The following is a 24,703-nucleotide window of genomic DNA, read 5'->3' as shown; positions in this document are numbered from 1 at the left end:
CCAAAAAAAAAAAGAGAAATCAAGTCATTTTGTCTTCTACATCTTTTTAAAAATAATTTATAGTACACATTCACTCAGTTCAGAGAGATTTTTGAGTCGGAAACTCTGTGTATTTTGGAATGGTGTGTCTTCTTAAAAAGTTTGCGGAAACTGGGCAAATGGAGGATAAAAGGAGTGGTAGAGAAGAATAGTGTCTACAGTAGACAAACAGTAACTGAATGTAATGTCCCTAAGAAAGGAAAAAATCAGCAGAGACCTGACACAGGACATCTCAGGCCTCCCTCAGGTCTCTGCTGTCCAGATGTCCACCTACTGTTGAAGCCTCATCAGAAATGGTCTCAGTGGTAGGGTGGCTGTCAGAAGCTGATCTTAAGGAAGGGAAATGGATCAAAGGATGAAGTATGCCAAATCACACAAGAACTGGAGTGAAAAATAGTGGTAACAGGTCTGATGGAGTCAGAAGTCCAGATTTGACATTTTGGTTCAGCTCATTATCAGTATGTATGGAGAAGATCAGGAGAGAGGTGCAGCAGTGAGTGTCTACAGCAATCTGTAAAGTATAATGGAAGCTCTGTAATAGTTTGGGGTTTGGGAATCTTGTCAAAATTAATGGAATTATGAATAGAGAAAATTACTGTCAGATTTTGCTCTGCCATCCAATACTATCTGGAAGCTATTGATTCTGATTCACTGATTGTGAACAGCCTATTTTTTTCTGCATGCCATAAAAGACATTGGAGTGAAAACCTGGATAAAAAAACATACAGTGTAACGTGTCAGTCATGGATTGGCCTCCCCAATGTCTGCACCTCAATATTATTGAGGCAGCGTGGGATAATCTTGACAGAGAACATAACAAGATGCCTGCTTTTGCCTTATATACTTTATTTCCATGTATGTTTGTGCATCTTTCACTACATTGCTTCACCTATCTCCCATTTTCCTAGCAAAGTATAAAAAGGAAAAGGGGTGACTCAGTACTTTTACACAGTACTGTACATTTAACAAGTGGACAAAAATACAACACTAATAAATACTAAAAGGTGCTAAATTGAAAAGCTTTGTTAGGGTGTTTTGTAGCATTTCTGTGTCTTAATGGCTAATTAAGTGAAATGAAAAGAGAAATTTTCATGTTTATATTCCTAGTTCCAAATTCTGGCTTTGAGAGGGAGATGACATGCAGGACGTGGGGTCAGTACAACTTTGAGACCTTTGACGGCCTCTACTACTACCTCCCAGGCCGGTGCACCTATACTTTACTGAGGGACTGTGAGGAAACCACCCAGGCCAGCATCGTTGTCCAGGTGAGTCGTCCACATGGACCTGGGCTGGGGTGAAATAAAACCTCCAGGTGAGCAGCTGCCCAGTAGTTTTCGGTTCAACGCCTGCCTCCAGTTTGGGGAAAATTTGGACTCTGTGGCCTCCTGCCCCAAAACGCATTCTTTTTTTTCAGACTCAGCCTGAGGAAAAGATCTGCTCTGAACATTAGTGAAAGCTATCTGGTTATTAGAGTCAATTACCATTAAATGCTGCAATTACCCACTATGCCTTGAAAGTATCTGCAACAGACTAGGACTTTGTTCCCCTGAACAGGCAACAGATACCTTATCTGTGTAGGGGAAAACCAACCTAAACAGGGGACATTAGAAGATCCAAATGTAGTTTGGATGAATTAAATAATGAAGTTCAGTAATGATAACATATGAAAACACAGTGCAGCAATCCTAACAGAGCATGTTAGGAGGAGAGGAGATGACATTCTCCTTTGTAGCAGATAAAATGACGCGCTCAAAAATGTTACAAAGTGGCAGGTGTGTGTGTTACTTTTAGGATCACGTTTCAGCTTTTTAAATACTTTTGCTTTTTAGAACTATTTGGTCCATTGGTTCTAAATTAATGTAAATGAAATGCAATTTCTATGTAATTTTTTAAAATAGCTGGATTCAGTTTCTTTTTTTTGTGTGCAAACAATACATTTGTTATGGACTATTTTCAGCACTGGATTTGAACGAAACCCCTAAAGGTTTGTGCATTTTGGTCCAAAAATTTTCCTTGTAAGTTCTATGTCGACCTATGTCGCAATGAAGGCTGATTCCTTGGATAGGTAGCTTAAATTCATTTACAAATATCTTGTATTGTTGAGGTAAATCTGACTTGAGGAGAGTCTTACTACTGTTTTACAACAAGCTAAGAATATATAACTTGGCTTGATTTTCATTCCCCGGACAGTTTCTAAAAAAGAACTAGACTGTTTTTTAAAAAAAAAAAAAAAATTAAATGTGCATTATAAGAATTCTGTGACAGGCCAAGAATAACATGAAAATTCTGACATTTTCAATGACACAGTTTTTATTTGTGCGCAGATCCGTAATGAACCCACACCTGTTTTAAATGAATGTCCCACCTCTCTGTTTGTAGGTCCACAACGACCCGGCCTGTACTTCAGACCCCTACACTTGCCAAAGATCTGTCAGCCTCTTCCTGCCATGGGAGGGAGAAGTCAGGCTACATGCCACCAATGTGACCTTCAAAGGCCAAAGGTTAGCTGCTTTCTCTCTGTATGTTTTATTTTACATCTCTTCAGGTAAGGTGGTGTTTATATGATACTGGAATCGCCCTGTTTGTGTTTAGTTTGCAGCTGCCTCATCACATCCACGACCTGCAGCTGGAGCAGATTTCACAGTACGTGCTAGTAACGCAGCAGCACGGCTTCACGCTGGCATGGGAGGGACGAAGCGGCTCTGTCTACATCAAGCTCAGTCCAGAGTTTGTGGGCAGAACTTGCGGCTTATGTGGTAACTTTAATGCCGACGTCCACGATGACCTGAAGACGAGCTATGGTGAGATCATTTTCAGTCTCATTGCTCATGTAGCATCTGCTTATGTCTCTTTCAGTTGTGTAAATCCACAAAGAGCAGCAGCTATAACTGATCTTAGGGTTTCTCACACCAGTTGAATTCCAATTTAACCCTTGAGTATACAAATTTTTCTCTTTAGGCGAGGAAGCAAAGCCACCCTCTACAATGCAGGCAACAGCAAATAGAGATAGATTTTTTTAAAAAAAATCTCTTTGTTTTTATCTGCTTTTGTTCTTCATGACACATACAATACAAGTTGAGTACGTTCATTAGAATTATAAGAGATGAAGTCTGTATTCCTTTTTATTACAGTATTTATATGACATGAGTTTTAGTTAATTTGGCAAAAAATAGAAAAGGAGCTAGTTCTTTTTTAATACTTTGAGTACATTTCAGAGTCTGTACTTTTTAATTTTTGCTTGAGTAAAGAAGTTATATCCATGAAACAGATTATTGAAAAATTAAGTATCTGTACTTCTATTTAAGTGATGAATCTGTGTACTTTTGCCATCTCTGCTGAGCCATGACTGGTAAGCAGTGGTTATAAGTTTAACATTCAGCTAAAAAGTGAAAGGTCAAGGTTAAAACTGATGGTGATCCTTGAACCATGAAGTAGAAAAGACACGGCTCGCTTTTTCTTTTAAAACACTCAACTGAACTCCAGATGTGAAGAAGTGTAAAGGAGGCAAAACTACTGACATAATTAAACAGACATGATATCTGTTTCTTAGGCGTGCTGACTCATGAAATTGAAATGTTTGGGAATAGCTGGGTAGAGACACATCCACATGAGGAAAGATGTCCTATGGTGCCTTCTGGCTTCCCTTCACCTTGTGCTACAGTCGAATCTCATGTTTTACTGGTAAGGTGTCAAATAAAACAGCAACTGCGAGATGAGTGAAATGAAACTGAGAAAATTACCTACTAGATGAGTAAAAAAGTGTTTTTGTGTGTTTTGTGGTGACAGAAGGTGGAGGAGGTGTGTGCAATGCTGCTGGATCCACCATTTCAAAGCTGCCATGACTTTGTCAGTCCGCTGTCCTACATGGCCAGCTGCTCCAACGACCTCTGCATGTAAGAGCAACCGATTTAAGATCTGGTTGTTGGAAGGGTTTCATTTTGAGGAAAAATCTGAGTGTTGTCAAAATTATATGGTATGAACCATTAGTATCCATAGTTTATCCTTGCGAAATGTGTGGAATGTTTCTCCTACTTTAAAATTAGAAGAAACATTTATTTAGTTTCTGCTGATATTGTTCATGACAGCAGAGTCATGAACAATGACTCTGCTGTCATGAACAGCAGAGTCATTGTTCTGAATTACTGATACTAATTCTGAAGCAAATCAAAACATCATAAAAGTTTGACACATACGTAACATTATCTAAAAATTTGTAACATCCTGCGCAGGTGGTTGGAGATCTCTTTTTTGCACATATCCTTATGTACCCACATTTTAGTTTTTGCATTTCAATCCATGTCCTCAGACTGTGAGCACTTTGGTTACTTACTCGTTCAAAATGATCCCACTCTAAAAGACACTCAGTTGTGTCTTTCATGGCTCACGTCCATGATCCTGAACGTACCCCCCTCTGAGAGTAACATTAGCCATGGCAATCTGTTCCTACAACTAAAGAACTAAAGAAAGAATTTACTTTATGACAGGATTCACTTGGTCTGAAGTCATCACTGTCATGACTGACGTAGCTACACTACAATTTGCCAACTATAAGTATAAAACTATATAGCTTTATTTATTAATTTTGTATGCTAGTTGGAAACTGGTGAGAGCAGCTGGTGAGTAGTTATTTATTTGAGCTGCACAGTCTCATTTCAGCGTAACTGGCTCTGTAGCTACACCTCTCCTGGCTCTTCTCAAAGAGTTCCTTTTTGTTTTTTACCCTGTTGAAGGTCGGATCCCAATGGTGATGTGGTATGCCAGGTGTTCACCGAGTACGCCCGGGCATGCGCCCATGCTGACCACCCACTGCATGAGTGGAGGCAGCACATTCCTCATTGTGGTACGTTTTTCCAGGTGTTTTAAAATGTGTGCCAGGACGAACAGAAGAAAAATGATACATTTAGTTTTACTTGTAGCTGAAATTGTTCTATTTTTTATTTCAGATGATAAATGATATATTTACAAGGTTAAAAAAAAATAAAGTCAAGTCCAAAAACATGATTTATAAAGATTTATAAAAAAGGGATTTACCTGAACATAGTAGATAAAACAAAATATGAATGTGGAATAATTTACAGGCACAGATGCTGGGTTAAAATAATTTATACTAGTAGAATAGTTATAAAGGGCTATCTAATGTAAAATAACTAAGAATATTTAAGTGTGGAAGTTAACTGGAGGGCAGGTTATTAACAGGCTAATGAACACCAGCTAGCTAGAAAAGGTGCTAATTGAGCACATTTGTTTATGTTTTGCAGACGTGTCAGGTTCAAATTTCAGTTTATAACCTGTATTTCAGTGATCATGGCAGCAAGAGTAATTGGGCTTTACAGAAGCAAACTTAAAGCTTTGACGTATGTGTTGTGTTTTGTTTCTGTGACCAGTGAAGCGGTGTTCTCTAGGACTGCAGCACAGGGAATGTATCAGCTGCTGTCCGGAGTCCTGCAACCTGGAGCGAACGTGTATTGACAGCAAGCTCGCCTGCCTGGATGGATGCTATTGTCCTGATGGTGAGTGTCTGTTGAGATTCTGCTTCTTATGTTCCTATTCAAAATAGTTCCTTATCTTTATAGTTTGTCTTGTATAATGACCTTAACATAAATCTCATAATAATAAAAAATACTGTTATTACATTGCCTATACTTTACTTTTAACACATTATTTGCATTTTCTGTCTTATCAGTCTTATGATTTTTTTTTTCATCCCCAGATGATCTGAAATCTGAATCTGAATCTCTAATCTTTGTCCCCAGGTCTAATATATGAGGATGGAGGCTGTGTAATGCCTTCTGACTGTCCCTGTGAGTACCACGGTATGTTTTATCCATCTGGTCAGACGCTACAGGAGGAATGCAACACCTGGTGAGCAGTGGTAACACTTCTGTTACCTTGTATGCCATCATAAATATCTGGGTGAAGAGACTTAAACGTCTTTGGTTTGTCTGTTTAAATACTCTTCATCCCATAAAAAGCTAGGGAACAGTGAGGCGTGTTTTATTTTTACAGTTTTTTAATAACATCTCTGGCAACACTTCATAACGTGACAGCTTTGATTTTCCTTGTGTAATAAAAAAATGCGGTATTGTGTATTAAAGACAAGATATTATCCTACGCTCCCCATACAGTCCTTTTAATCTTCTCAGATCTGACCACCTGGGTGCAGTGAGTCCAATTTCTTTCAGTGATCCTGCTGATTAGCTCAGCCTTTCATGTTCCCAGAGCCACCTGTGGACGTCTCTGCTTTCTGTTTCAGTACATGCGTGGGTGGAGTGTGGAACTGCACTGACTACAGCTGCCCAGGTTTGTCCCTTTCCCCTGTGGGAAATGTTTATTGATATACTCGACTAGTAAATTTTTCAACAAGATTCAACAAGATTCAGTGAATTTGATTTCAGACTTAAATACTTTCAGTCTATACAATGATTCCATGAAAGTGTTTGATGGGGACTGTGAGAGTTAGGTTGGAGAATCATTCCCAAACAGACTTGAGGCTGTCATACATGCCAAAGTGGCTTAAACCAAGTACAAAAGTCTAAAGAAATAAATTTTAAATGGATAATTTTAGTAATTAGTGAGTGATTTTAGTCACTTTAGTGCATTTACAAAACACTTCTGGCTTTGATGGTTCATTGTTAAGTAATGTGCGAAAACTATTTTTGAGAAGAGAGAATAGACAGTGTACTAAGGGAAGAGAAGAGTTTATTGGTAAGGTACTATAAAACACTTGCCCCTGTTGGACAGTGAAAAGAAAGTTGGAATATATGCTTATTTTTGAAAAAGAAAGATGACTAAGGCAAAAGTTCTAATAGAAGGACAGATTTTGCCTTGTTAGAAATGGGGAAAAAAAGCATGGACTCATGGAATCAAGAGGAACAATAATTCTTGACATTTTCAGAATGGTAGCAAGTTAATAAAGGTTGAACTTGTTGATTTTAAGAGACACAAATTAAAGAAATATGCAGAAGAATGCTGTGGGAGAATGGAAGAAAAAAATATTTATACTTAAGGGGGAAATAAAGTTTGTGGTTTGTGTGCATAGAAAAACCAAGCTTCCTTGTAAAAACCAAGTGCAAAGCAGTTATATTAGATATGGAACAAAGCAAGGCTGGAGAAAGCTCACAATAATAGCTGTGGACCAAAAACAGACGAGGTGTGATATTTACACAGAGAGAAAAACATAAACTGTCAATTGATTAACATGCACAGGACTGTTTATTTATTGCTATAGTAGTGCTATGGAACGGGATACATTTGCATTAACTTTTGTTTGAAGTACACACATGGACACTCACAGTAAATGTACCACTCTGTCTGCAGGCGAGTGCTCGGTGACAGGCGACATGTATTTTCAGTCCTTTGATGGACGGATCTATACTTTTCCTGCAACATGCCAGTATGTCCTCGCCAAGAGTCGCAATTCAGCAAAGTTTACAGTAACCATCCAGAACACCGCCTGTGGAGCTGTGAGTTACACATCATCTGCTTACTTGTTCTGACATGATTGTTACATTTTCCTACCTATTTGACAGACTGCACAACTCCCCCACTTTACCTACTGCAATCAGAACTATTCACTTGCTCGGCTTACAAATACGTGCAATTTGTCTTTCATGTAGATCATATCATAGTGTAAGTGCTTAATACTCCCCTCAGTCCAGGTCATTTTTGTTTTAGAGCCTTGCTACAACTGCTCTGGCCGATAATGATCATGAAGAAAAACCTACAAAAGACTGAGAGCTTCGTCTCTTTCCCCCTCATCTCTGAACCTTCAGTTTCCCGGCAGACTTTTGAGCTGCTGAGCAGACAGGTGATGGGAGATATGAGATGTCCCACTTGTCAGAGCCAAGGCCCGAGACCTCTAACAGCCAACTAAACAGGATTACCTTATCTAGCCTGACTGACAGAGCTGCGGACAGCTTTGTAGTGAAGTGGGCACTGGAAGGGTGGGGGGCTTGGACAGAGAGGAGGTTATGCAAAAACAGGAGGTGAATGATGGGAAGAGTAGGAGGGATGATAAAACCTTTTGGTTACAGGGCTTTGCCATTCATGAAAGAGATGATTCATAGCAGCAGGTTGTTTATTGTCTCACTCAGACTTCCTTACTTTTGAAATAAAAGTGAGCCAGAGTAACTTGGGTGATTTTGTGCATTAGTGATGGCCTTGAGCATTTATATTTTATAGCTCCATTAAGTTTTATAGTCAAACTGTACAATCTGCTGATACATTATAATAAATAAGACTTTTCTGTTTTAACAATGGTTGGCCCAAGGAGTGGAATATCTGTCAGTGGGTATTGTTAGATGTCAACTGCTATAACCATTGTCACCAGTTATGCCTGGTATTTATGTGATTGTTTTGCATAATTGTGCATTGAAAGTTCCTAAAACACTTGAATTGTCCTGTCACATAAAATTAAAATGACTTCATTATAGCTTTAAGAAACATTTTGATATTAACAATGGACTGCATAGTCACCTGTATGTCTGAAAGATTGATTTATTGAAATTCTTTAAGCTTACTTGGTTTCATGTGTGTGTTTTTGCTGGTCTGATTCACTGCCACTGTTCTCACAATGCTGTTTAGGAGAGGAGGGCAAAAGTTGCAGCGGGGCTGAAAGAAACCACCAGTTGCTAGTTTCATCAGCTTAGAGGGTCATTATATTATGTCAGTGCTGTATTTACAGCCTTGTTTCCGCTGCCCTTAAGAAACAACAAAAATCTATTATTGTAGGTTTATTGGCACCAGTGTTGAGTGATGGAACCAGGCAGAACAGGCAACATAGTCTCCAGTTTAAAACTCACATACCAAACCATTCATTCCAGCCTTCTTAAAACCCTGTTGATAAAGAAATACAGTGTCTTCATTTATTTCAGCAGATCAGTACAGTGAGTTGCAGAGCATGTTCCATGTGCCTGTGATTATTTATTTCCATATATACCATATAGACTGTTCTCTACTATTGTCACCTGATTCTATTATTAGCCACTTTTTATTATCTGATAAGCTTTTAAACTCTGGATCTATTACTAAAGTTGAGCCTTAATGTTTTTGTTAAATGAGTATGCAGTAGCCTGCTACATATGTAGCTTTTCATAGAAAATATAAGGAAATATGCATACTGGTAAATGGTAAATAATAAGAACAAAAGCAGGTCTCTTGCATCTCCATTTTCTTTCCTGCATGCAACAAAAGCGTGATAAAGTGTGATTGATCAACAAAAAAAATAGCGATTACCAATATCCCTTCCTTCAGAATTTGCATGTCCATATGCAGAGATTTGTTTCTACAGATTAAACTACGAGTAATGGTGGAAATTTTCCATCTAACATCATTGTAGGGTGGGTTATGCATAGTACACTCTGTAGGGCCTACTGGTGCGACTTCAGACTTTTCCTTAGGTTGAAATCAGAATATTATTTTCCATTTTTATAGATTTGGGTATTTATTCCATCACTACACACCAGCAACCTGGCTAACAGACTAAAGCCCTCTCTCTTTATTATATTTCCCTCATTTTTTCAGGAAGAGTGCTTTATTTGAGTGTGTTTCTTCCCATCATTTCATTCTGCTTAACTGTTTGGGAAACTGTCTGAATGCTTTATCAGACCATCTCGTCTCATTTGCAGAATCTGGATGGGGCCTGCATACAGTCAGTTAACCTGGTAATTGATGAAGATCCAAGAACAGAAATTACTCTGAGTCACATTGGAGAGGTCTTCATTGCTGGACAGTACCGCATCTCCCTGCCCTATTCTGATGGTAACCTCCTCATCTTTTATCACCTTCCAGCATTGTTCTTATCCAGGGCCCGACTTTATTCAGCACTCTGTGGGTTATGGCAGGGACAGATTGAATGACAGCTGTGCTATTGAATGAAAATTTTTCACAATACTTTACTGGGTTAGCTCCTACATTGTGTTGCACAAAATGTCTTTCCTCTGAGCATTACTCATTTTACATGAGTAATGCTCAGACCAAGTCAACAGGCTTTTGTGTGCTTTATCTGACAGCGTCTGAGAGTGATCTGATATTTTGAACCTGAATGAATAAAAACACTAATAGCTATTGCTCTTTATGTTCTGTTACAGATTTTCCATTCCTTCATTTTATACAACTGTACTTATACACATAAAGAAGAAAAGGAAACAAGTTCCAAATAAAATTCCACAAACAGCTTTAACTGAAATGGCTGTTTTATTATGAATTACATACTTTTGGGATATAGGCTGTTGTACAGTCTACACTGGCACCTACCTAAAAGCTGGATTCCACTAAAATATGTGTTTGGATATGAGTGATATAAATTTCATCGTCACTCTTACTCAATTATGTTTTATTTATTAAAGATTCCTCTATAGAGTTTGTAACTACAACTAATTAATCAATTAATTAATTAGTATTGGTGCACAAGTGCTGCTGATGCCCCGTCTATAGTGATAATTTGCAAGGTGATGTAAAAGTGTACCAGGAACAAAGCAAGGAAGAGCAAGATTTGTAGACTGGTAGCTTGATCCATAGTTTGAGGAAAAATTATAAAGTAAAAGAACAAGCTTTGCAAACCACCAGCTTTGAGCTAAATAATGTCCTATATATATCTCCTGCAGACCTCTTCCACATCCAGGAGCTATCATCAATGTTTGTCCAGGTGAGGACGGCGTTCGGCCTGCGTCTGCAGTACAGCTGGAAGGAGTTTCGCCTTTACCTGCAGGCGGATGAGCTGTGGAAGGATGACACAGTGGGGCTGTGCGGCACCTTCAATGGCAACATTCAAGACGACTTCCTGTAAGTGTGTGCTGGCTGACCTTTGATCCCTCTTGCGCTCTTGGTTAACCCCTCCTCCAATAATACAGAGAGAGTGCATGCTCTTGTTTCAGAGGCAAAGAGGGAGGTGATGGTGAAGTGCTCTCCCTCTCACACTTACTCTCTCTGTAATGCACACTGGTCGGCGGCTCAGCATCAAAAGCCCAGCTCTATGATCAGCTCTTTTAGGGCGACTAGATGAGCGCCCAACTGGACACGCCACTTCAACAAGGAATTTACTGTTAGCGGAATAGGAGCTCCACTGTACCGTATCGTAATGGCTGACTATAAAGGGCGGATGTTGTCTAACAGCTGTAAATGGATATACATCACAGTTACTGACTGAAGTGCCCGTATGCTGCTAAGAAGTCACTTTTCCTGAAGCACTACTAAAAGACTGTAGTTAAAGTGATGACTTGCACAATTTTAACCTTTTGTTTTGTTTTTGCTTTGCTTTGCAGCTGCAGTCATTTCAGACACTTAGTTGCATAGTTAGTGGCAAAAAAAGAAGAGGAGTAAGTCAGAAAGAACTGCAGGCAGCTATTCTACTTCAAAGAGAATTGGGTGAAACCCATCTGATTAATAGTGGCTTGGGCGGAGGTGGGACTCCCGTGTCAGTCGCTTCTAGCTTGCTATTGTACTCGTATCAGTTCCAGGTCAGGCATGTTGCAGAGAAGAATCAAAGAAGTACAAGTAAAATGTGTATTTAATACTGCACATATTTTCTTTAAAAGTTTAAAAAATGCAGTTCACTTCAAATAAATGCCTTTAAATTCAGTTTTATGTATGCAACTTCAAATCACACCAACAGTTTCAAAGAGCTTTAAGGGAAAGACCTGACGAAAGAAAGAAAGAAAGAAAGAAAGAAAGAAAGAAAGAAAGAAAGAAAGAAGAAAAATCTCCAACAATCAAAGAACCCTCTATGAGCAAGCACTTGAGAACAGTGGGAAGGAAAAACTCCCTTTGAACAGGAAGAAACCACCACCAGAGGTTCAGGGAGGGGCAACCATCTGCTACAACCTGCTGGGGTGAGGGGAGGGAGCCCGAGATGAACTAAAGTGGTGTATAAACATAGCGAGTGAATGAAGGAGAACAGAACCTCTCAGTATATCATGGGAAGCCCCCTATTGCAGTGTAATTAAGGGAGGGTTCAGGGTTACGTGATCCAGCACTAACTATGTGCTTTATCAAAAAGGAACGTTTAAAGCCTAATCTTGAAAGTAGAGATAGCGTCTGTCTTCTGAATTCAAATGGGAGCTGCAGAAGAGGGGCCTAAAAGCTGAAGGCTCTTCCTCCCATTCTACTTTTAAATACCTGACGAACCACAAGTAAACCAGCAGTCTGAGAGCAAAGTGCTCTGTTGGGAAGATACAGTATAATTGGGTCTTTAAGGTAAGATGGGTCCTGATTATTCAAGACCTTGTATGTGAGGAGCAGGATTTTTTAATTTGATTCTGGGTTTAACAGGGAACCAATGAAGAGAAGTCAGTATGGCTGAAACATGCTCTCTGTTTGCAGACCCTGTCAGTACTCTCACTGCAGCATGTTGGGTTAACTGAAGGCTTTCAGTGAGTGTTTAGGACAACCTGATAAAGAATTGCAGTAATGCAGCCTACACGCAATAAATGCATAAACAACTTTTTCAGCATCACTGAGACGGGATGATTCTAATTCAAGAGATATCATAAATGCAAGAAGGCAGTCCTACATATTTGGTTAATATGCACATATCCTGGTCAAAAACAACTCCAGGATTCCTCACAGTGTTACTGAAGGTCAATGTAATGCCATCCAGATTCAGTAAGTCAGTAAGACACCATGTTTGTAAGATTTTTAGGACTGAGTACAATAATATATAATCTCCTGCCATGCTCAGTGACCCCTGTTTCAATCCATGGGGTCGATGTGGATGTCACAGTGCACACTCTTGATGTCACATCCTCTACAGAGAAAAGTCAGTATAATAAGAGGGGCACCTCAATGTCAACTACACATATTTAATTTTGTGTAACATTCAGTAATATTTACAATTCTAGCTATTTTGTTATATTTTATAACTTGTAATATATTGTAATATTTAATTTAATTTAGTTGGTTACTGTTCTTACTGTCTTTGAGCAACTGTGACCACATAATTTCCTCTGGGATTAATAATTATTCTGATTCTAATATTATCAGAATGTTATTTTGTGAACACAACAACACTTGTAACCACAAAAAATCAAAAGGCAACTCTTCATTCACACGATAGCACTGGACTCACTTTATAAAAATGACTTTTTTTCTATCTGTGTGCTGTCATACTGATTCCTTGCTTTGGTTTTGGTTCAGATCTCCATCAGGTATGATAGAAAGCACTCCTCAGCTCTTTGGAAATGCCTGGAAGGTTTCGTCTGCGTGTTTGTCCAGCCTGAGTACGCCTCAGCTTGATCCCTGTGATACACACCAGCAGGCTGGTCAGTTTCTCTTCCTCCTTTTTTCTGTTTCAGTAGAGAAAAATAACATATTTACTCAGTCGTATAACATTTATTATGTTAAACTGCGTAAGTGGTGCTTTATAAAATAAAACACATGTATTATTATAAAACTTTTGGACATTTTGATGTTGATATCATAGTAAAAATGTATCCCAAGCTCTGTTTAAGGTGTAAATCAGTTTAGTTTCTACTTTTATTCTTATATTTTTACACACATATTTATCTGTATTATCCAGTGAATTTACAATGATTATGACATAAATGAACAACTTTAAAAATATTTTATTTAGGGTTTGTATTTGATTCATGACATCAGAATCACAGAGAGGAAGACTTGTTTACTTGAATTATTTCTAAACTATTTTTAACAGTGACCTATGCTTCAGAAATGTGTGATGTGCTGAATCAGGATCTGTTTGCTGCCTGTCATGAGTACCTCAGTCCAACACCCTTCCATCAGCAGTGTCGCTCCGATACCTGTAAGTGTGGGACGCCTTGCCTCTGCTCGTCGCTGGCCCACTATGCTCACCACTGCCGTCGATTCTCCGTCATCATTGACTTTCGATCACAGATATCTGACTGTGGTGAGTCACATTCACGCCAAACATATTTTGTCCAAGAATGTACCTGCTGCTACAGAGATGTCAAAATTAGCAATTATTTCTGACATATTTTTTGTTTTCATGTCTAATATCAAATCCAAATATTTCTCCCAACTCACCGTTCAAGGTCACAGATGATTTTCAAATTTCAGCTTGGAGGACATTTAGATATTTCAATATATATGTCAGTATGTCATATGAGTTATTGGCAGGACTGTTCATGGAAGTTTAATCTTTTAGGGAATGACATGGAAAAAAAAATCAGTTTAGATCAAACAGTATCAGTGCCAGCTTAGGAGTAATTTTGGAAAATTTTCCAACCAAAAATTTTCCCAAAGAAGGTATGGGATGTCTTGAAAGGTGAAACTACACTCAAAGTGGTCACCCACAGGTTTAGGGTAATCACGGGGCAACCACAGGAGTTTGTCATCCTATTTTTATTCCAGTGTGAGTCATTAAGTTAGACACGTGAGTGCATTTTAATGAGATCCACAACAAACATCATTCTTTGTTTAAATACTGGAGCACACTAATGACATGTGCCTCACTGGTTTTATGGATGACAACAGATATCAGGTCTATTTCTTGAACGTTACTCAGTGGATGAACTGATGTCACGAACCTGAAATGATTCTGCACTGTCCATTCATCTTGCTTTTATTGGCTCTCTTGCATGTCACACACTTTAGAGATGACTGGACAAACTAAAGTTTTAAATGATGAATTAACAGACGTATGTCTTTTTTCCCTTGGAGGGAAGTGTAGAGCTCCAATCAGTAGCTCTACACTTTGTTGTTAAATTTGATAACTTGATGAAGAATACAGTGACGCCATCATCAAGTTAATTCCCATTAAAAGGCCAAACTGACTGTGAGTCTGAGTCTTTGCTGAACTCTGTCTTGCCCTGCAGCTGTCACCTGTCCTGCCAACATGCAGTACGGCACTTGTGTGTCCTCCTGCCAGCGCCGTTGCTCCTCCCTCTCTGTCCCGCAGCACTGTGGGGAGGAGTGTGAGGAAGGTTGCGTCTGTCCTCTGGGTTCCTTCTACAATCACCGAACACACACCTGTGTGCACAGGTAAGGACGAGGAAGTGATATTCGCATGTAGAAGTATGTAAAGGCAAAAAATGATGAAATATTTATATGATGAAGCAGGTGGGACTTAATACCCAGAGCAGCTTCAGTACTACCTGCTGTGCTGATGTGGAGGGTGGTGAAGCTGGAGTGACTCCACCAAACCAATCCACTCAAAGTGATATTTGTATCTGCTCTGAAGTTTAGGTCAGCTTCTAAGTAGAAAACCTGGTATCTTTGCTGCAGACATTGTAGACCCAGAGGACCTCGGTAATTGTGCTCTCCTTTTTAGCTTGCTCTGCCCTAGAAGACATGCAGCTTAATTCCTCTTAAATGTCCCAGGTTTTTACATCCTAGTGCAGCGCCATGCCTTACTTACCATGTGATAGAGTTACATCAAGGAATTCATCGTGAAACCCCCCTTTCATTCCCACTCGGGCTGGGGACGACAGATATCTGATAACCAGTGAGAAAGAATTTGTAGTACAGAAGCTGATGTGTGGCACTGGCCTATATGTTACAAAGGCTTTTAGCCTTAGCTAAACATAAATTACCACAATGTATATTATATAAATCATACAATACTGTATTTTTTTCAAGTAAGACTGGTCTATTTTGCCCCCCTCCACTTCTCCGTAATTAACATTGGTAAGGAAAAAAATTAAGCAGTGAATGTATATTTATGGGGGGAACCAAAGTCGGTCCATTTAGGTTTGTCACAAGTTCAAGTCAGGTTGTCTCTTTTTTTCCAGGAGCGAGTGCCCCTGCAGTTTCCTCGGAGCAGATTATGAACCAGGAGATGTGATCATGACTTCAGCAGGCGTTCAGTAAGCTCCTCCCCTTCATTTCTACCTTCAGTCTAGACTTATGAGTGTCAGGCTTTATTTTTGTAAATAAATTCTGTAACAATGAACTGTGACATTACTGATATTACATGAGGCAGTTTAGTTAGCAGTTAGAGAAAGCGCAGAAAACACTGGGAACTGCCTTTAATTTAGTCAGTTAAAATAATGCAGTACTGAGGAGCAGAATTTACTTTCAGAACAAAGGAGTCTAAAGTTTCTGGTTTGCTGTGGTTCAGATTTCCTAATTTTTTCTCAATAAAAAGGCTCCATAGTGATATAAAGCTCTACCTCCTGTCAGTCACGACCACATAAAAGGAAAATCTGTGTAAGAAAAGTTTATATTTTTCTAGAGATATTCTTTTCAATCTAGTGTTTCAAGTCAAATGTTTGAATGAACAAAAGACTCCAGAAAATTTCAAAAATTTCAAAATAGAAAAAAGTTGCTTTGTTTAATTCAAATTGTTACTTTAAGTTAGGCCAAGAGCTTATTAGGTTCTTCCCTGCATATTAAAAATATTACGTTTTAGAGTTCCACAAAAAAACAAAAACAAAACAGGAACATTTCTTTCCTGTTGGAAATGATGTTGGATTTCTTGCAAGTTCTGTCCAGAGATCCAACATCAGAAGACTTCTGTCAAGTAATGTAACACAGGCTGTTTGTTTAAATTGTATAGGGACCAGCTGTAATCAGCAACCTTTTTGGTGAAACAATACAATGTGTGGAAGAAAGCTAATATAATTTCCGCCTTGAGAAAGACTGAATCACCTGGGGAGTATAAATCTGTTCTTTAAATTTCTAATTTGGCGAAACTCATATTAGGGAAATTACCAAAAATGAGCAAAGTCAATGTAAGAGGACAAATAAAAGAAACTACATCCATTGCAGTATATTGACATTATCACCAAAGTACCAAACCTGTATTTAATTTTAAATATGTGAAAATTCTATGAATTTTCTGCAGTTGCCATCATTAAGGTGAGTAATGTCTCTCTGTGCCTCCTGCAGGCTCTGTCTGAATGGTAGACTGGTGTCCCAAACACAAACAGGCACTGGTGAGTCCATTTGATTTTGTTAATCTGATCTTTTTTTTTTAATCTTAAGGCAAAAACAAGAATTGAATACTAGAAGTTGAAGAGGAGTTTAGAGCTCAGAGTTCAGAAAGATATTGAGACAAGATCTGGATGGTAGGGAAGAGTTATAGATGACTGGAAGGGTATAGCTGAAGTCGGAAACTACCAAGAAGGCATTTGTCCTTTGGACAAAGAAATGAGAACAAGGAGACTTGGTGGTAGAATGAGGAAGTACAAGACAGTGATAAAAGGAAAAGGTTAGCAAAGAAAAATGGGATAGTCAGGGAGATGAAGAAAGTAAAGAAGTAAGTTTGGGAGGCTGGGTGAACAGCAAAGAGAGAAGAGGGAAAGGAAAGTGTTTATAATAAGTTGTACATGAGGCTGGAAAACAAGGAAGGACAAAATGACTTGCATTGATTAGGTAGGGAGGGAGACTGAGTTGGAAAGTATGTGCAGCAGGTTAGTATGATTCAGGATAGATATGGAAATGTACTAACAAGTGAAGAGAGCATGTTAAGAAGATAGAGGAAGTATTTTGAGTTTATGAATGTAAAAAATGAGAGAGAGAACAGATGGAGGAAAGTTAATGAATCAGGAAGTGCAGAGGATTAGTAAGGAGGAAGTGAGGGCAGGTATGAAGATGATGGAGAGTGAAAAGACAATTGGCCAATGTGACATGTCTGTGGAATAATGAAGATGTCTAGGAGAGAAGGCAGTGGACTTTTTAACCAGATTGTTTAATACAGTCTTGGAGAGTCAGAGGATACCTGGGCAATGGAGAAAAAGTGTACTGGTACCAGTTTTAAAGAACAAGAGTGATGTGCAGATCTGTAGTAACTACAGAGTGACAAAGGGGATGAACCTTACCGTGTATATGTTGAAGCTCGGTCAAGAAGAGAGGTGATGATCAGTGAGAAGCAATATGGCTTCATGCCAGGAAAGATCACTGCAGATGTGATGTTTGCTTTGTTATTGGAGAGTATAGAGAAGGTCAGAAGAAGTTGTACTGTGTCTTTGTGGATCTTTCTTCTAGCCAAGAGAAGAAGAAGTATGTGAGGATAGTGCAGGACATTTAAAAGGACAGTGAGACAACGTGAGGTATGCAGTGGTGGGTTCATGGTGGGGGTGGTATTACAAATTGTGATGGAGGTCAGATAGAAGTGTCTGTGGATGATATTTGCAGCTAATATGTTGATCTGTAGTGAGAGTAAGAAGCAGATGAAAGAGTCTGGAGAGGTGGAGGTATGCTCTGTGAAGAAGAGGAATGAAAGTTAGTAGAAGGAAGACAGAATATATTTGTGAAGGGAGACAGGAGGAAAGATGGACTTGCAAGGAGAAGCAATAATGAAGTTGGATGAGTTTGAATACCTGGGTTGAACCATCCAAAGCAACAGACATAAGAAAAGTAAAGAATGTTCGAGTGTGGTGGAGTGGGTCTAGATGAGTGTCAGGCTGATTTGTGATAGAAGGATCGCAGCTAGAGTGAAAGTTTACAACATGGTATATGTTTACAACAAGAGAAAGTTTACAACATGGTAGTGAGACCTGCTATAATGTACGGTTTGGAGATAGTGGGACTGACAAAAAGATCGGAAGCTGAGCTGGATGGAGCAGAGCTGAAGATGTTGAGTTTTTTTGAGACCAAGATGGACAGGATTAGTCATGAATACATCAGAGGGACAGCTCAGATTGAACAGTTTGAGAGGCAGGGCTGAGATGGTTTGGACATGTGCAGACGAATTATAGAGAAGATTCACAGATGTAGTGAAGGAGCACATGCAGAGGGTGGGTGTGACAAAGGAGGATGCTAGGGATATAATGAGATGGAGGCAGGTGACTGACTGTGATACCCCCTAAAGGAAGTAGCCAAAAGAAAAATAGTCAGTGGATATATATGTTTGTGTCATATCAACTTTCATACTGTGAGTACTGTGAGAAATTACAGTCCTAAGAAAATGTGAAAAAGTGCCTTTTTTGATAGTGAAGATTAATAATGCATGAGCTAAAACATTGATGTGTTTATGTTGTTCAGCATTCATACCTAACAAACTCCTTATTCACTCTTCTTCACTGTCAGTTTAAAACTGACACCAAAAATCTACAAAAAATCTGTGATGTCATTTTTACTTACAGATAGATTGTGTCCAGAAGGTCAGATCTACCAGAACTGTTCAGAAGGGGAGGATGGCCTCCTGCCGGGAAGGGGTGTGTCCTGTGAGCGCACCTGTGAGTCTTACCTGCTCAACCTCACCTGCTCATCACACGAGCCCTGTCTGGCTGGATGTGTCTGCCCGCCTGGGTGAGTGACAGCTAGTACAAATGTATTCTGTCCATTGGTGAATAGTTATACATAGAAGGTAATGGCTGCTTTATAATGTAAAAAAACTCCTTTTGATTGGACAGTACTGCACTTTTAAAATCCATTTTATTTTAATTTGATTGTAATTCTTCATTTCACAATTTTAAACAAAAGCTACTCTCGTTGTTATGGAATCCAAATTTAAAAAGGGAAAAGGAGAAAATAGAGAATTGAATATAAAAAATAGAAAAGGTATCTGGAAAAAATTATTTGCTTTCATTCAGCTGACTCTCTGGGATGTGTGATCTGTAGCAACAAACTAGTAAATAACAGAATTCAAAATAGAAAGATCAAACTGATTATTCACACCACTCGTAATAACCCTGAGATTCTTGTGCACGCATTGGTCTTTAGTCACAGTGCAGAGTGGAAGTATGGTCAGACTAAAGATGGAGACTGAATGTAACAATTTAACATTTTTGTTTCATATCAGGGTAAAACAATGAGGTAAAACAAAGGGTTCCAAACTCCTGCTTAAGTGGTACAGAATCTTGAAAAGTTCACACATAGCAGACTGTAGTTATCCTAGTTAACTGTTTGGTATCAGGTTGACTGAGCAAAGGAACAAGATGTTTTTCTTGAGCAGTAAAGGTCAAGAAATGAGTGTTTCACTTAACGAAATCTTATGCTGTTAGTGTACCTGACTGAAGCTGATGTCACAGAGAAACTGGCTGCAGGTTGATTAAACTTTCTTAAAATGTCACAGAAGCCTGAAATAGTCTTCCAGCCCCCTCCTTCCCATACCTGGTGATGCTGCTTGTGCGATACATGTAGTCAGCACTTCATTGTAACCATTTGTAATAAGTAATAAGCAGACGTAGCTGTTCATTTTGTGTGGACAGTTTGAGATAAACCTAGCCCAGTTGTTCTGTTAACCTGACTCATCTTCTGGTTGAACTTGCTAATTCCCTGCTGGCTTCTAATATACATGAATTTTCCTGGTTTTTAATTCCTTTTTTTGGGGGGGGGAGGAAACTGCCTTGCTTTATCTACTGGTCAGACCAGTAAAATGTACAAGTTGGAATTAAGTTTTTTTGAGGAAATTTTTACATTTTTAGATTTAAAGATATAAGCTTTGTGGAAGTGTCTGTTGATGTGACATAAGGAAAAGTGCAGATTTTCTGTGGCAGACAAAGGACATGATTCCAACAGACATTATGGGTAGAATACAGTCATCTGATCCCTTTAATCCTCTCTGGCTGTCAGCCTGAAAGGGGGGTTAAGTGGTTTCATTCTGTGACATCAACCAGGAGTCATCCTGATTACAATACGCACAGGCAAGGGTTAGTTTAAGGATGTCGTATCTTATGACATATTTGCATAGATTATATAGTTGATTGATGAGAGCGCTACACCTGCAAACAGAAGGATTATATTTTTCGATTTTAGAACTGTCAAAAATATACAATCTTTGTTTTTCATGTAAAAGCAGAAGAGCTGAATAAGTATACAAAAGAACAATGAAACAGTGTAGCGCTAAAATGGTAACTCTTAAAAGACAATCAAAGATTCTATCTGTGAACCTCAAATCATGTATTTATGAAGGATTTCCATTAACAAATAAAACTGACCTTGTTAGGCTTTCTGACATTGTCAGAGAATTTGGCCCTAGCTTTAATTTGAGAAAAAATAAAACCTATCGCTTAAGGTGATTTGGAAAACTATCTGACCAATGAAAGTCTTACATTTGGAAAACATAGACACCACTGAAATGAGAGACCATCTGGTTTGTTGCCAATATACAGATCAAACACCAACATCCTTGTATAGAGGGATGCTTTTGTAAACATTGGCTTGAGTCACTTGTAAATCTGTGAAGGCACCATTAACGGTGAATGCTATATAGTTCTGGACTAACATGTACTACAAAAGATCATCAGCAAGACAATGCTGAACAAATAAACTTTAAATAAATATATATTGTACATATCACGTCAGCATCGATGATCAGGCTCCAAACTGACCTGTCTCAATTCATTTTTGTCACCCATTCAAACAACTCACTAAACCCACATGACCCCAAAATATATCAAAGTAGCTGATGTTTGACCGTTAAGCATCTTGTTTGTATCCACCACCATTATACACACCACTGCAAAACCATTAAAAATATCATTCAAACAACTACTAATTGTCTAAATGTGTTTTTAAATAATCTGAAGTACTACTGTACTGTGCTATGTGTATTTATATAGTCAAAAAAATGCTAAAACAAGACCAAGGTTAGATTTTTCTTACAAGATGAATTATATGATGAATATAAATAAAAACTTTACATTCAAGACTTGTTTTGATGGAATTACAATGAGTACTAACGGTAACATTAACATTAAAACGGAGCGACCGTGGTTCAGGGGCTTGGGAATCTCATCTTGTAACTGGAAGGTTGCCGGTTCGATCCCCAGCCCTGTCTGTTTTGGTCGTTGTGTCCTTGGGCAAGACACTTCACCTACTGGTGATGGCCAGAGGGGCCAATGGCGCGATATGACAGCCTCGCTTCTGTCAGTCTGCCCCAGGGTACCTGTGGCTACAAATGTGGCTTGCCTCCACCAGTGTGTGAATGACTAGTGGAATTGTAAAGCGCTTTGAGGGTCTCAAAAAGAGCTATATAAATGCAATCCATTATTATTATTAAAACATATCTGCTGTCTCTCCAAGAAAATAACCCTAATGTATGTCAGTGAAGACTGCCATTAGCTTAAATTCTTAGTGGTTAAACTGGTGAAAATTAAAGCATAGTCTTTCTGTAAATCTCATTTTGAAGCATAAATGGCAGAAATAATGGAAGCCTTAAGTTTTACTGAACAATTAGACTAATAAAAAAAAAAAAGAGGAAACAATCAAAAGTTCTCACAAACGTATTTTTTTATTCAATAAAAGGGCAGATCCATCCCAGAGTATATTGCTATCTAGTTAACTAATATCCATCATTTCTGTGTCTTATTTGTTTTTCCATATTTTGTACCCTCAGTGCCTACCCACCCTTGTTCCTGTCAGGTTAGATGATTAGATTTAAAATTTAAATGTAAAATTATGACATTATACTTGACCTGAATGCATATGCCTTGGTTCACTGGATAAAAAGGGGATCTGTTCTTTAGTTAATCGTTGCCATGGTGAATCTTAGTATTGAAGTGCTGTTGAGGATTGCTTTCTTTCTCTACAAACACATTCAATTCAGGGTCAACATACTCAGAGTTGATTGAACTTACTTTCTTAAAGAGGAAACTGAGAGTTGCTGATCTCAGAGTAAATCAGCTCAGAGTTTGTGGTTAGACTCAGAGTTTGTTGAACCGACTTCCTGGAATTTGGCCTTGCATTGAAGCTCCCCTTGGTTACTTTAGCTCCGTTCTATAAATAGCACCAGTCTGGGTTTTCTGCCTGTTACTCAGAGCACTATCTCAGCAAACCTACTGAAATATAGTGATACGGTGAAAAGGTCGGAGAGGGGCAAAAATGGTCATCTGAACCCTGAGTCACCTTTGCTGACCTCACTGGTGTGATTCAGATGTCCCTGTTCACTACATGGAGCAAACTGACCTTTTGGGTGTCAACAACATCATAACCTCTAAATCTGTCGTCCAGTTGTAGCTCAGGTGTTTAAAAAGTCACTGAAACCTGAGTTAAAAAATATGGCACAAAGAAATCTCATTCAGCCCTTCTGCTTCTTGATGACAGATGTATTAATGAGTGTAGTGATAGTGAGACAGTTTTAAGGTTCACTGGGAGATCAACTGATCTGTATGAGATCAGCCTGGAGTCATATTCTGCTACATAGAAGCCTGTTTGTTTTTCTGCTAATCAAGGGTTGTTTTTACAGAAGAAACCTTTATTATGATTCTTATTTTAAAGATTTATAGAGTTCACAAATCAGTGATGTTAACATGACTCACCACACCCTCCCCCAAAAATTCTAAATAAGTTTAAAAAGCAAAATTTAACTACCTTAATATTGTATTTTGGTAGCATTAATGTTAGCAAACATTAAATTTAGTCTTAGCTAGCTAGCATTGTGTTTGCATTAGCAGGTATTCAAAATAATTCATTCAGTATTGATATTTAAGTTGTCGAGGGTTAGGGTTACGAGCTAACTGGCAAAATTCTACAGGGTGAGTTTCTCCGTACTGTTAATATTAATGTCATTGCTCTTATATATATGTGCATTTGTGTGATAAATACAAAATATGCAATTTTATTTCCTAATTCATATTTAGAACATACTTTGTGGCTGTTCACTTTGAAAAGTGCTGCTTTCATGCCTTTCGTCCACCTGTAATTTTTCTTTCAGGGCAATGCATGATGGTCTACAGTACTGGGGGTTGTCTTTCTAGTCTTTCACATTTCATCACCAGTCACCAGAATGAATGATAGCAGCTTATTAGCAGCTTCGTTACAGATGCAATCAAGAAATGTGGCTTGTCAGAAATACTTAATCGACCAGTCTGCTATTAGCTATTAGCAGACTGCTAGCAGACACAAGCATAATGTGGGCTTTGTTTCTGGACCTGTTTATTTCTGTTAATTGAACAATATCTCAAGGCTAAGTTCTCTGGTGAAATTAAGCCATCTTTGGTAGAATAGAATTAATAGGATGAGTAATAGTAATAGCTTTTTTTCCAATTGTGAACATTGAGCATTTGGGAATTTTTGTGCACAACCTTTTTATGAGACACTGTGGGATTCAGTGAATACACTGTATATTATGTAAATATTCAAATTCACTATGCATTTGGACAGCAATACTAATACCAATAGTGTAAAGGATGAATCTAATGAATAGTTTTTTGCCCAGTGAAAGCATCAAAACATGAGCTGTTTTGAGAAAAACATCAGGATTCAGTTCAAAACTTACCCCTGTCTGTTTATTGACTAATCTTTGTTAGCATTTCTCAGCAGTTAGTTTATCTACCTTCTCAGATTCTCTTGTCTCTGACCTGAAGGGGCTGAGATGCATTGGCATTTCTTTGCACCGTTTTCAAACAACTTAGTTCTTGAGTATTTTATAGGATGATGTTGGTATTTACTATGCTTTTACAACTGTCTGAGCTTACAGCCCGATGAGGTTTGTATAAATACTTTAAAAAAAAATAAAATGTCACATGCAATAAAAAAAAAATCACAAATCTTTATATAGAGAGTATTTAAAAATCTAAAACAGTTGAAACTGGTACATACCAAATTTATTGCAGCTTATTTTCTATATAAATGATGAATTTGAGGACAAATAAAAAACATATCTTCCCTAACCCTAACCCCCAGACCTGAGATGTAGCTTTTACTTTTAATTAATTCTTCAAACCCTAGTGTCATATTTACATCTTGGACATTGAAATAATAACCTTTATAAGATTTCTGATTTCAATAATATTAACTATATCTCCACAGCTTTAGTTGTGTTTACTAAAGCAGTCAACAAATGATAAGCAGCTTCTTCTTC

The 24,703-nt window shown here is 38.3% G+C and overlaps 1 protein-coding gene across 1 annotated transcript in view; it reads left to right on the top strand.

The window, feature by feature from the left end:
- Window positions 1–499: 499 nt before the first annotated feature.
- Window positions 500–24,703, top strand: part of otog (otogelin) — a 59,000-nt gene continuing 34,796 nt past the window's right edge. The window contains exons 1-19 of the mRNA XM_084924161.1: window positions 500–524; window positions 1,147–1,304; window positions 2,419–2,540; window positions 2,632–2,840; window positions 3,590–3,720; window positions 3,826–3,932; window positions 4,770–4,879; window positions 5,424–5,549; window positions 5,793–5,901; window positions 6,293–6,339; window positions 7,357–7,502; window positions 9,666–9,798; window positions 10,644–10,821; window positions 13,171–13,295; window positions 13,688–13,900; window positions 14,829–14,994; window positions 15,744–15,818; window positions 16,843–16,889; window positions 19,041–19,206. Of these exons, the coding sequence (XP_084780287.1) occupies window positions 500–524; window positions 1,147–1,304; window positions 2,419–2,540; window positions 2,632–2,840; window positions 3,590–3,720; window positions 3,826–3,932; window positions 4,770–4,879; window positions 5,424–5,549; window positions 5,793–5,901; window positions 6,293–6,339; window positions 7,357–7,502; window positions 9,666–9,798; window positions 10,644–10,821; window positions 13,171–13,295; window positions 13,688–13,900; window positions 14,829–14,994; window positions 15,744–15,818; window positions 16,843–16,889; window positions 19,041–19,206 (2,393 nt within the window). The remainder of the gene's footprint in view (window positions 525–1,146; window positions 1,305–2,418; window positions 2,541–2,631; window positions 2,841–3,589; window positions 3,721–3,825; window positions 3,933–4,769; window positions 4,880–5,423; window positions 5,550–5,792; window positions 5,902–6,292; window positions 6,340–7,356; window positions 7,503–9,665; window positions 9,799–10,643; window positions 10,822–13,170; window positions 13,296–13,687; window positions 13,901–14,828; window positions 14,995–15,743; window positions 15,819–16,842; window positions 16,890–19,040; window positions 19,207–24,703) is intronic.

This window comes from Perissodus microlepis, chromosome 1 (assembly GCF_051167445.1).
Source record: "Perissodus microlepis isolate ML-2025 ecotype Zambia chromosome 1, ASM5116744v1, whole genome shotgun sequence".
NCBI lineage: Eukaryota > Metazoa > Chordata > Actinopteri > Cichliformes > Cichlidae > Perissodus > Perissodus microlepis.
The sequence above is the reverse complement of the archived record's forward strand: the minus strand, read 5'-3'. Positions and strand labels throughout refer to the sequence as shown.